At 36.7% G+C, this 12124-nt stretch overlaps 2 protein-coding genes across 5 annotated transcripts; both read right to left on the reverse strand.

Moving 5' to 3' along the window:
* Positions 1 to 1077: 1077 nt before the first annotated feature.
* On the reverse strand, positions 1078 to 6427 carry LOC124439982. 4 transcript variants are annotated; one of them, XM_046990314.1, is made up of 7 exons: positions 6321 to 6427; positions 5621 to 5767; positions 4549 to 4794; positions 4092 to 4277; positions 2724 to 3086; positions 1481 to 1928; positions 1078 to 1384 (listed from the first exon to the last, which is right to left on the reverse strand). In XM_046990314.1, exons 4-6 carry the CDS (start codon positions 4252 to 4254, stop codon positions 1501 to 1503), a joined length of 954 nt encoding a protein of 317 aa, XP_046846270.1. In that variant the 5' UTR covers positions 4255 to 4277; positions 4549 to 4794; positions 5621 to 5767; positions 6321 to 6427; the 3' UTR covers positions 1078 to 1384; positions 1481 to 1500. The 4 variants fall into 4 exon arrangements, with proteins under 4 accessions (XP_046846270.1, XP_046846254.1, XP_046846247.1 ...); XM_046990298.1 differs by having other exon boundaries at positions 1078 to 1928; positions 5676 to 5767; XM_046990291.1 differs by having other exon boundaries at positions 1078 to 1928.
* Positions 6428 to 8094: 1667 nt separating this feature from the next.
* LOC124433903 (stromal membrane-associated protein 1-like) lies at positions 8095 to 12077 on the reverse strand. Its single transcript, XM_046983789.1, has 9 exons — positions 11636 to 12077; positions 11421 to 11554; positions 10524 to 10709; positions 10388 to 10429; positions 10091 to 10321; positions 9871 to 9954; positions 9375 to 9495; positions 9023 to 9246; positions 8095 to 8514 (listed from the first exon to the last, which is right to left on the reverse strand). The coding sequence occupies exons 1-9, from the start codon at positions 11748 to 11750 to the stop codon at positions 8203 to 8205; spliced, it is 1449 nt and encodes a 482-aa protein (XP_046839745.1). The 5' UTR covers positions 11751 to 12077; the 3' UTR covers positions 8095 to 8202.
* Positions 12078 to 12124: the final 47 nt, after the last annotated feature.

The following is a 12124-nucleotide window of genomic DNA, read 5'->3' on the forward strand; positions in this document are numbered from 1 at the left end:
TCCAGTCCCAGTCTCCCCCAAATTGTTGGACTGACAAGGCGAGCCCTGATATTTTCTATGGACATCTCTGTAATGGTAAGTTTTCATGTACTTAAGATCAAATGCTTCCACCCCCACCCCCAAAAAAATTGTCACACGTTATGTCCTGAATTAGTTTAATAGTTTATTAAATTCTAAAGATGGCAGTTTGAAAAAAAAATGAATTACGTGTGAATTGTATGCATAAATATTTTTAAAAAAAATGCCATTGTACATTTATATAGTATTATAAAACAAAATACAACAGATTTCTGTTGTACACATCTCGTTTTCTTGATATTCGAAGTAATACAAAAGTTCAGACACAGAGTATGTGATATTTTCTCTTTATTTCAAAGACATCTTCTCGTAAAGAAGAAATTTCACCTCTACTCTGTGTCCGAAATCTTATTATCTTGAATAGCAAGGAAACAAGACGTCTATTTTCGAAATCTGTTTGATTTTTTATTCATCTAAGATTGTCTGCCTGTCCTGGCTGTATGGGAATAAAACATACTAAAGCTGGTCAATCGCTTGAAGCGAAATTGATTCGTAAAAAAGGCAATGTGTATTTTGCTCGCGATCTAAGTCGAATGTTGATTTAGTTAAATGGCAGTAGTAAGTCAGGTTCAATATAAAAAGCTCTCTAGCTCCCTAGATTGTCTCTCTCTTCTTTATCTGCCAATGATTGCAAACATGGTATTTGTTATACTACATGTTTGTAAATGTAGATTGTCCAGGTTAGTATAGTCCTGAGAAGGACTGTTTTTGTTGTTGTTGACTGACGTTTCGACAATCTTAGCGGTAGTCGTCTTAAGAGTCAAATGAAGATGACTACCGCTTTGACTCTGAAGATGACTACCGCTTTGACTCTGAAGATGACTACCGCTAAGGTTGTCGAAACGTCAGTCAACAACAACAAAAACAGTCCTTCTCAGGACTATACCAACCTGGACGATCTACATCTGCAAACATGTAGCGATACTCCCGGGTTCAAACCATTTACTATATTTGTTTTGCGTCGTCATTTCTCACACACGAAGAGATCGTTTCTCGGAATTAAGAACTTTAAAGAAAATTCCACGATTTTTTCAAGCACAACAATAAATATCTCACATAAATTATCGTTATTAAGTACTTACGAAATTTTTACAAACAATCTCACCTCCATCTTTATCTAGTCATTTAGTTCTCAATTAAGTACTTCAAGTGTCCTTCATATCACCCTAAGGCTCCCTGTTGGTTCTTTGCAAATATCCCCATCTATCCAATAAGATCAATGCGATTCTCATATTATGGTCATTTTATCCCTAATATTACCCTAATGCACGCTTTGTTTTTTGTATCTATTCCCATCTATCCTATAAAGTCAATGTGATCCCCACTTTATCGTACATGTTGCACTTCATATTCTAATGCGCGTTTTGTTTGTTTTTTTGTATCTATTCCCGTCTATCCTTTAGAGTCACTGTGATTCCCATGTCATCGTACAATGTGCTCTAAGCTATAAAGACTGTTCTCTCTTTGACGTTTTTCAGGCGACGTTTCAATACTGAAATGTCTACCGCTCGTTCTTGTACTCTCTACAAAAACTGGATTATTCACGTCACTTTGCCTTTCACTCATTTTTGTACTTTCTACACAACTTGAATTATTCTTGTGATTCTGTCGCGATAAACAACCGTTAGCAAAACCGTGACCAGATGAGAATTGCACTTTTCTTTGCTCAAGGTTGGTCCGCATTTCCAAATGTGAATCGCTCGCACTGATCTTGCGATTGATGTGCATTTTTTCAAATCTTCTTTCGTTCTTCTCTTGTTGAAAATAAATGCTATTATCGTGTAACATGCCGAAACTCAATCGAGGGATATCCTCCAGCGATGCCCAGGAATGTCGAGTTGTCTTTGCGTCTGAAATGAACGCAGTTGGGATTAAAAAAATCCAATTGAGTATTTCAAAATAATAGAAATGGATGTTATATGTTTGTAAATGATGATCGTCCAGGTTGGTATAGTCCTGAGAAGGACTGTTTTTGTTGTTGTTGACTGACGTTTCGACAACCTTAGAGGCAGTCATCTTCAGAGTCAAAAAGTCATCTTCATTTTTGACTCTGAAGATGACTACCGCTAAGGTTGTCGAAACGTCAGTCAACAACAACAAAAACAGTCCTTCTCAGGACTATACCAACCTGGACGATCTACATTTACAAACATATAACGATACTCCCGGGTTCAAACCATTTACTTTAGAAATGGATGTGTTAAGTTAAAGCAGCTAGCACCTTGAAAAATTTCTTGTTTTTTCTTATTGGTGAGTACCGACCTTACAGGCTTTCTCATTGGCTATTAGAGACCTTAACGGCGCTCTTATTGGTCAATATGAACCACACGGCTTTCATATCAGCCATTACCGACCTCACTAGATTTCATTTTGGTGAAAATAATCTCCAAAGCATGCTGATCTTACTCCATATCTTATTGGTCAGTGAAAATCTTACTCCAAATCTTATTGGTCAGTGAAAATCTTACTCCATATCGTATTGGTCAGTAAGAATCTTACTCCATATCTTATTGGTCAGTGATAATCTTACTCCATATCTTATTGTTCAGTGAAAATCTTACTCCATATCGTATTGGTCAGTAAGAATCTTACTCCATATCTTATTGGTCAGTGAAAATCTTACTCCATATCTTATTGGTCCGTACCTGATTGACTGCTCAACAAGAGTCGAATGTTTTTTAAGTCGCAGTAAGCTTCGTCACCGTCATCATACAGCAAAAAATATGTATTAAGTCCCAGTCTTCCTTGCACTGTCGCGAGATAATAAGGTTCATCACGATCTCGCCATTGTGCTACAACCTTGCTACCAGTTTTAATGTCTTTCGAGCTAGGAATCTTATCAACGGCAAGTGATCCTGGTATATTTCTTGGACATTTGACAATCGTTCCTTTCAATGTGATTACATGAAGTTCCCCTCCTGTCTTGTCTATCACTCCACGTGTAAAGCACATGTTATTGATTCGTACCCAGATTCTGCTGCCTTTTGCAATGGGATCCGACCTCCATTCTAAATAAGGAGTAGATTGATAGCAGGTATGGGCCAACATGTCCAAGATGGTTTTTATCGATACGGGGGCTGTTATGGTTATGTTGGGTATGGTTTTCTTGGGGGGGAGTCTTGTTGGGTATGTGGTTTTGTTGGGGGGGGGGAGGGGTGATGGTTTCGTTAGGAAGGTGGTTTTGTTTGTGGTGGTGGTTTTGTTGGGGTAATGGTTTTGATTACGGGGGGAGGGGTATAATTTTGTTTGGGGGGTTGGATTTTATCTTGGTAGACCGTTTGTTTCCGTACCATCTCAGACTTTTTAAGCAATTGTTAAATTTATCGAGTTACCTATTTATCAAGAAAGAAAGGTGTACACCCCTTCCGTAAATTCATCCCTGGATGATGATGCTTGCGATAGATACACCCCATGAAGAAAAGATGTACACCCTTTCCCTGGATGATGGTCCTTGCAATAAAGATCTATCCCAAGAAGGAAAGGTGTACACCCCTTCCCTGGATGACAGTACTTGCAATAAAGATCTATCCCATGAAGAAAAGGTGTACACCCCTTCCCTGGATGACAGTACTTGCAATAAAGATCTACCCCAAGAAGGAAAGGTGTACACCCCTTCCCTGGATGACAGTACTTGCAATAAAGATCTATCCCAAGAAGAAAAGGTGTACACCCCTTCCCTGGATGACAGTACTTGCAATAAAGATCTACCCCATAAAGAAAAGGTGTGCACCCCTTCCCTGGATGATAGTACTTGCAATAAGATCTACCTCACGAAGAAAAGGTGTACACCCCTTCCCTGGATGACAGTACTTGCAATAAAGATCTATCCCAAGAAGAAAAGGTGTACACCCCTTCCCTGGATGACAGTACTTGCAATAAAGATACACCCCATGAAGGAAAGATGTACACCCCTTCCCTGGATGACAATACTTGCAATAAAGATCTACCCCATGAAGAAAAGATGTACACCCCTTCCCTGGATGACAGTACTTGCAATAAAGATCTACCCCTACCACGACTTTTCTTCCTGGCGAGCTTAAAGCTGGCGTTTTCCTTGAAGAAGTTGCTACCATCATATCGCTGCAACACGAGGCCTTGCGAGTCTCTTTTGATAAACCATCCTGGGTTCGTGTAACTTTGGAACGCAAAATAGTCTGAAAACCACATATTCTTCATGATTACGAAAGTCGCGTCGCTCTCTGGAACATAAGAAATAAATACACTGCTACTGCAATTGTTTTTTAATTATTTCTATTGGATCATTTATCTTGTGTTTATGTGTTCACTGTGCAAAACGCCATTCATACTTCGTGCTTCTTTGCATGTGAAACTGAAAACTGTTTAATCTGCGATTCTTTGTACTCATGTAAGTTGCAATGATTCTTCTCATTTGATAGTGCAATCCTGTTCGTCATTTGTAGCTCATCAAAATTATCTTCACAATGCTCATATTTATCCCCATATACTCACTATAATCCTTTGAATCTCTGTATCTCTCGATGATAAGATTGTTATCTTCATTACAAAGGAAGAATCTGGGTTTAGTGTAGCATTGAAAGGAGACGCATCGATCTCCTTCGGCTAGTCCATGAACCAGCCTGTAACTTGATAAAAGAGCTTCTTGCACAAGGCGACGTCGCTTCGTCAACTTTTCGTCTTCGCATCTTTTTGATGACGAAGATCTGAAAATTTTATCTTCTTAAGCATTTCGTTAACCTAAGAAAAGAAGGTAGAAAATTATGCTTCTTGTAAGATTTCGAGAATTGTATCTCTTTATTGCTCCGATAGATAAAGGTGAAAAGGAACAGTGAATAGTAATCTTTTTGAATAGTAAAATAATGAATTTATCGTGGTGACAAGTTGAAAAATCGTCTGAAAAAGAGCAAATACAATGGGCGAATGGTTGAAAATTATAACAGGATAGTTCTTAAAAGAACTGTGTAAAACCAGAACACTCACTCGACAATTCTAAAAGGACTGTTTTGAAAGCATAGCAGCGTCTTTCAGCTTTAAAAACAGCTCTTTCAGAATTGTTGGGTTAGTGTTCTTGTTTTAAACAGTTCTTTTAAGAACTATGAAATTATTCCTGAAAAATGCCTCACTCGCTGTAAAGTTTTAGGTAATGGATTTTACCACCTGTTTGTGCGAGGTCTGTTATCAATAGCCTTGCAAACATTGAGATAATTAGTCGATTTCTAAATTAAATTGATTCAAATGTTTTCAACCTAACGGCGTAGTCAGTTTTACTATAAAATCTTTCGACGTATTTTTTGTAAATATCTTATCATTTATCTCATATCCGAAAAACGTTTGTGCATATGAACGACGTTTGGAGTTTCACATTTAATGTTTATGCTTGTCCACGAATATCGTCATATAAAACTGAATAAGCTTGCAAAAGTAATTATTCGCGAGCAGTAATTTCCAAAATGTCGTTACGCTTTCCGAAGTGCTGTTTTGTATCTCTGAGGTTGTTTTTTTGAATAAATGGGTCCTATGTATACAACGGATAAAAATCAAGTTTAAATATTTACAAACTTACTTTATCTCAAATGCAAGCGCGGACATGTAAATGGCTAAGAAAAATTAACTCTTACGGTATTCCGTTTCGGAAAAGATTTTCTTCGTGAAATTAATCGTTGTCATCTCATTTGATCTCACTCTATATTCCAGCCGTTTAACAGCGTATCTAAAAAACAGTGGATATATAAAAATACACTGTACTTGTTCGTCTCCGTTAACAAAATGTTAAAATTTTTGTCATTCTTCACGACAAGAGTTCTCTTTATGACGTTAAATAAACATCGACTATTTTATTGAAGTAAATTGTAGCAATGGAGACCATCGGTGAAACTAGATAACTTGACAGCAACTTGAGACAGATGAGAAAGTGATGTTCGTCTTTTAGTCAGTGCTATTCATTTGCTGTTTTAATGTCAAGAGGACTTACGTTCTACCGAAAGCCAATTACAGCATTTTGTAATACATAAAAATCCGTGAATCTGAGTCGATTACTCTTTCGACTTCCCCTTGGTTTTCCACAAGACGAGCAGTCATTAACAACAACCTTGACGATTTGCGCTTATCTATCGGCAGTTTAGATAGTAACAATACAAGCACAGCGAGAAATTTTCTTGCCAACTAGTCTCTTGTCGACCAATTATTTATATGCAAAACTTTTCTCATATTCTTACAAGCCAAAATGATGTATAAATACGAACTGTTTCCGCTTATATTTTTACCTTTTCTAGGAATGAAACGGTGATCGTCAGGAAAGGTAGCTAGCGGCTCGACGGTGATGTACTATTGATCAGCATTCGTACAACAATATGCTTCAATTGCTGTAAAAATATCCAGCAGGTATGAATTTAAATATTCTTTCCTTTGAACAATCTCTTTTTGCCGCAAATTAATTATACATAACCAGTTACGCGAGTTTAAAAAATGAAATCCTTTTCACACCTTTGCTAATTACTAAGGGAGAAATTGAACGTTCTCTAATGTACAGAAAATGTGAAAGAATTTGAGATATGAAAACTGTTGAAATGTCATCATAGTTCATAGTTGCTTGTAGTTTAGTTGGTAGAACATTGAAGACAATGATTATCTTGTTACTATACCTGAGTACATCACCAACAACGTGATGTTATTATCTATGATATTAAGATATGAAAGAAACTAGAACTGTGTTTTGAAATATCATCATAGTCCACACTTGATCTTGTAGTTTAGTTGGTAGGACATTGGAGACAATGATTATCTTGTTACTATACCTGAGTACATCACAACAACGTGATGTTATTATCTATGATATTAAGATATGAAAGAAACTAGAACTGTGTTTTGAAATATCATCATAGTCCACACTTGATCTTGTAGTTTAGTTGGTAGAACATTAGAGACAATGATTATCTTGTTACTATACCTGAGTACATCACAACAACGTGATGTTATTATCTATGATATTAAGATATGAAAGAAACTAGAACTATGTTTTGAAATATCATCATAGTTCACACTTGATCTTGTAGTTTAGTTGGTAGAACATTGAAGAAAATGATCATCTTGTTACTATACCTGAGTACATCACAACAACGTGATGTTATTATCTATGATACTAAGATATGAAAGAAACTAGAACTGTGTTTTAAAATATCTTCATAGTCCACAGTTGATCTTGTTGTTTAGTTGGTAGAACATTGAAGACAGTGATTAAAGATGTTCCTTCCTACGTTTCTTCCTTAAGGTAAAGATGTTCCTTCCTTAAGATAAAGATGTTCCTTCCTACGCTGTCTTCCTTAAGGTAAAGATGTTCCCCCCTACGTTGCTTCCTTTAAGGTAAAGATGTTCCTTCCTACGCTGTCTTCCTTAAGGTAAAGATGTTCCTTCCTACGTTGTCTTCCTTAAGGTAAAGATGTTCCTTCCTACGTTTCTTTCGTAAGATAAAGATGTTCCTTCCTACGCTGTCTTCCTTAAGGTAAAGATGTTCCTTCCTACGTTGTCTTCCTTAAGATAAAAACGTTCCTTCTTAAGCTATCCTTTGCACAACAGACCTGACTTTAGCCACAGCTAAATAAAGACTTTTGACTCTAAAGATGACTACCGCTAAGGTTGTCGAAACGTCAGTCAACAACAACAAAAACAGTCCTTCTCAGGACTGTACTAACCTGGACGATCTACATCTACATTTTGACTCTGAAGATGACTACCGCTAAGGTTGTCGAAACGTCAGTCAACAACAACAAAAACAGTCATTCTCAGGACTACACCAACCTGGACGATCTACATCTACAAACATTTTGACTCTGAAGATGACTACCGCTAAGGTTGTCGAAACGTCCGTCAACAACAACAAAAACAGTCCTTCCCTGGACTATACCAACCTGGACGATCTACATTTACAAACATGTAACGATACTCCCGGGTTCAAACCATTTACTTTAAATAAAGACTGTCAATCAACGCATTTGTTATTTTCTTTCAATGTACCAAACATCAAAGATTTCGTAACGTAAATTATCGAATTGAATAATTAATTCCTCATTTAAACTTTAATCATATTTACATGTCACGTGATCGACAGGCACGAACATACATGACGTCATGTGAACGAAATAAGTTTCATCATTTCCAAAGGTTTGTGCTGAGAGTATGTCCGGATTGCATACCAGCTTGTCCTTGATACAAGTTGAATGTTGGTACTTGTGGTCCGGTACTCACATACTGTGGGGTGGCTTGTTGTGCTGGGAAATTACCCGATGGTTGAACCATCCAGCTGTTGGGCACCATGTTATTATATGGTGCCATTCCCCTCATCTGTTGATTATAGTTGTAGCCTGCACCTGCCTGCATCATTGCCTGATTATTGGTCATTGCTTGAGTTGGCTGTTGTTGTCTTAAAGCCATCATGGCTAATTGCTGCTGCATTTGGTTCATCTGTTCAATGAATTTTAAATGTAAATCAGAAATGGAATTTCACATGTAATTTAATACATGCGCCTAAACAGCCTCATGCTAAATTATACATAAGACATATTCTGCTTTTACCCCTGGTGTAATAAGAACTCAAGGATGTAATAGGAATTGGTTTAGCTTTTGATCGTTTGTGTGTTTGCTGCACAACACTTGCCAGAGTACAAACAGCACAATCTTCAGTGCAATGGTTTGGATTAGGATTAGGGATGGGGTTAGGGTTTGGATTAGGATTAGGGAAGAGGCCAAGTTAGTTAGTAAACTGAGTTGTCTATATTAGTAAAATTTAAATAGTTCTGAAATACTTTAATTCCACTTTGCCAAAAAATTAAACACCTTAAATAAAATGTGATTATACAGTTCTTTGCACATTTCTATGTTTGCGGTTTTTAAATGTTTTAAAGATGAAATAGTTTATCGTTAAACATTGCATGTATAAATGAAATGATTACAAAACTTGCGTTGTGGTCACCTGAAACATAGGTTGTTGTTGTTGCTGTTGTTGTTGTGTTGTTGGGGCTGTAAACATTGCTTGTTGTTGGTTGTAAGATGGTGGCATTCCTTGTGGTCTGTTTATTCCCATTACATTCATATGTTGCCGTGGCTGGTGCTGAAGATAAACACCTCCCGGTACACCAAACATTTGTGGATTGCTCTGTTTTTGAGCCGATGGCTGATACAATGCCATTATTGAATCTATATAAAAACATTTTAAAATTAAATTCAAAAGCTTTAACAAATCTTGCAAATTTTATTCTTCACAGAAACTTCTATGCATCTATCATTAGGATTATACTAAAAGCAGGAACACTAAAGAGTCATGCCTTTCTTGGACTGTCCTCCACTGCTAAAGTCATCTTTAAATAAATCTTCTTTCGTATCAAAGGTTTTGCTGTTATTTGACAATGAAGCATCAACTGTTGGTACAACAGTACTTGACATATTCTATAAGAGACATTGCAATACATAGATATAAAAAATCATTCGCAGGTTTCCCTTGCCAACAACTTTGTGCTAAATCTTTGCCTTAACAGGGTTCAATTTAATAAAATGTAACTTGTGATTTGCTGTCCGTATTTAATATTTGCCATTCAATCATGTGGATAATTTACTATTTGCAAAAACCTTCCAAATGAAGAAAGCATTTCAAAATTCCTTGAAAGTCGGGAAAGTTTCAGAAGAACAAAAAAATCTAAAAGACCCTTGTGAAGCTCAACTATTAGCCCAAAATTGAAAGCTAAAATTAAACTGTAATTAAATGACCTTTCAATTTAAAATCTGGGTGCAAAACTTGTTGTACTTTCATTAAAGAAAACTTACTTGAGCCAAGTCGAAAGCAAAACCTTGTGATGCTTGCATATTGTTTTTTGAAGGATCAGACGAAGACCCATTAACGTTGATCAGCTAAAAAATTACACATATAAAGATGTAAGTTGCATTTGTGGAGTCATCAAGATGTACAAAGAAACAAGTGATATATATATATATATTTGTGGGTACAAATGGATACATAGGTATATATTTTAACATCATCACTAACTCCATTGGTGTTGTTCTGTTTAGGTGGGCTTGTGGACAGGTTTAACAGGATATTATTCTGCTGTGGTACTGCTTGTTGTGCTGCTTTCTGTGTTGGTGCTGCTGACACTAATGGTGCTGCTTTCTGAGTTGCTGTAGCTCCAGATAACGACAAGAGATCCACTGTCGCTGGCTTTTTATTTACAGCAATGTTGGATTTTCCAGTAGCCTTTGATGGCTCAGGTCGAGAAATCTAAAGATACATCCATTAAACATTTATTGAAGGTTCTCAGACAGTATTTAAAACAACATTTCCAACCTTGTTTTGAGGATCATTTAATTTGCTTTTCTCTTGACCTTTCTATCAAGATATGAAATCATCAAAAGTTTGCATTACACGAGCAGAAAAAATCTTGCTAATTTCTCAATACAAGCTATATAATACTCTGGCCTACCTTCTGTGGAATGCTCGCAACCTCTTTAGCAGGAGGTGGCCCGTTCTTATTAATGTATAACTTCTTCTCATACTTATTTCTGATGAACTGTTCAAGAGTAGAGTCTCCTTGAGGACGACGGAAATCTTCAGGAAGATGAAATTCATAATACTCAGCAGCTCTTTTGTTACCCCACTCTTGCATACTCTAGAAAACAGAATCAATGTAACTTGCATTTTGATAGGTAGAAGACTAAAGGAACGGATCCAGGATGATTTTAAATACGTGGTCCCAAGTTTAAATTAACTTTCAGTGGCAGCATTGCAAGTGCTAGCATATGACAACAGACTATTTTATTCAATTTTGTTTCTCTTATATAAAGCTCATGGGTATTTTTTGGAAGTGTGTTCAACAAACACAAATCACAATTGTTTGTGCTTAATAACTTTGTATGTTACTACAAAGGAAGAATGCCAACCCCTTCTAGCCAAGGTTTGGATACCCCCCCTTCTAGTCAAGGTTGGGATAACCCCCACCTTCTAGTCAAGGTTGGGATCTATGCCCACCACTATCTACTGTATCTTATTAAATCTTCTGACATCAGACTTCAAGCAAATATTGTAGTTATTACACAATAATCACACACTCGATTTCATTGTAAAAGATGGAGTCAATGAAACACAATTGTCGTCATGGCCATAAGGAAATGATTTTAGGTATTTCATGCATACGTTGTCCAGTCCGTGAATAATCCATACTTCACATAATGCATAATTAAATACGAAATGATGCATCAAAATATTTCTCAGCAATAAAACATTCACGGCTTCCGTAGAAGACGCTCCAAACACCTTATCTCTCCCATGACTTGGCAATTTTAAAGAAATTTATCACGAGTAAAAGTTGCTGTGAAAATACCTTAATTTGTTCCGGTGTCCAAGCATCTAAGTTCACCGATTTTACTCTGGAAATATGAACGCCTAAATTCCTATGTATTCCCGCACACGTAATACAAACAAATATACCGAGATTCCACGAAGCCCATCTCGGTCCTAGAATTGTGAAAAAGCCAAGTTTGAGTAAAAAAAATGCCTTTTTAAAGGCTATGTATATATGACATTTTACAATGATACCCTTCGCCCGGCAATCCGCGCAGTACTTGTTCTGATCGTCGCGCAGTAACTCCATAAGAATATGTGTGTGTTTTTCATTTTTCTTATTCTTTTCTCTCTCTGATCGAGTCGTCATTTTCTATTCTTCACGCGTAAAATGGTAAAATTTCACAAATTCAAAGCGAAATCGCCAAGCTCTTGTTGGCGTTCGCTTTTTCCCGGAAGTGACGTAAGTAACGTGCTAAGCATCCTGGGATTTTTAGCATTATCCACTGATCTGTGCATTATAATGGAATATTTGAAAAGCTTCAGCTGGCGGTTGCTCAGCTTAGTTTATTAGAATTGCTAATATTTGTTATTTCCGCTAACGACACTGTCATTATACGTATTTCATTTTGTGCGACGAGAAAAGACCAAAATAAACCACGTTCTATTTTTTTCAAATCAAAAAAAAGCCAAAAAAACAGTACTTTCCAAAAACTTGTCGCGTGATTGGGTTTACAACTGTTG

The sequence above is a fragment of the Xenia sp. Carnegie-2017 genome, unplaced genomic scaffold, assembly GCF_021976095.1.
Source record: "Xenia sp. Carnegie-2017 unplaced genomic scaffold, XeniaSp_v1 HiC_scaffold_1, whole genome shotgun sequence".
Taxonomy (NCBI): domain Eukaryota; kingdom Metazoa; phylum Cnidaria; class Anthozoa; order Malacalcyonacea; family Xeniidae; genus Xenia; species Xenia sp. Carnegie-2017.

What these genes read in the sequence shown, in the direction of transcription:
- LOC124439982 (XM_046990298.1), bottom strand. Translation starts at nt 4,254, where the DNA reads ATGAAGAATATGTGGTTTTCAGACTATTTTGCGTTCCAAAGTTACACG. An exon ending in CGCCAGGAAGAAAAGTCGTG is followed by an intron (nt 3,087 to 4,091) that starts GTAGGGGTAGAT and finishes CTCCTTATTTAG; the next exon opens with AATGGAGGTCGGATCCCATT. An exon ending in CTTGTTGAGCAGTCAATCAG is followed by an intron (nt 1,929 to 2,723) that starts GTACGGACCAAT and finishes CGTTCATTTCAG; the next exon opens with ACGCAAAGACAACTCGACAT.
- LOC124433903 (XM_046983789.1), bottom strand. Translation starts at nt 11,750, where the DNA reads ATGACGACTCGATCAGAGAGAGAAAAGAATAAGAAAAATGAAAAACAC. An exon ending in TTGCTTTCGACTTGGCTCAA is followed by an intron (nt 9,496 to 9,870) that starts GTAAGTTTTCTT and finishes TGTCTCTTATAG; the next exon opens with AATATGTCAAGTACTGTTGT. An exon ending in TGGAGGACAGTCCAAGAAAG is followed by an intron (nt 9,247 to 9,374) that starts GCATGACTCTTT and finishes GTTTTTATATAG; the next exon opens with ATTCAATAATGGCATTGTAT.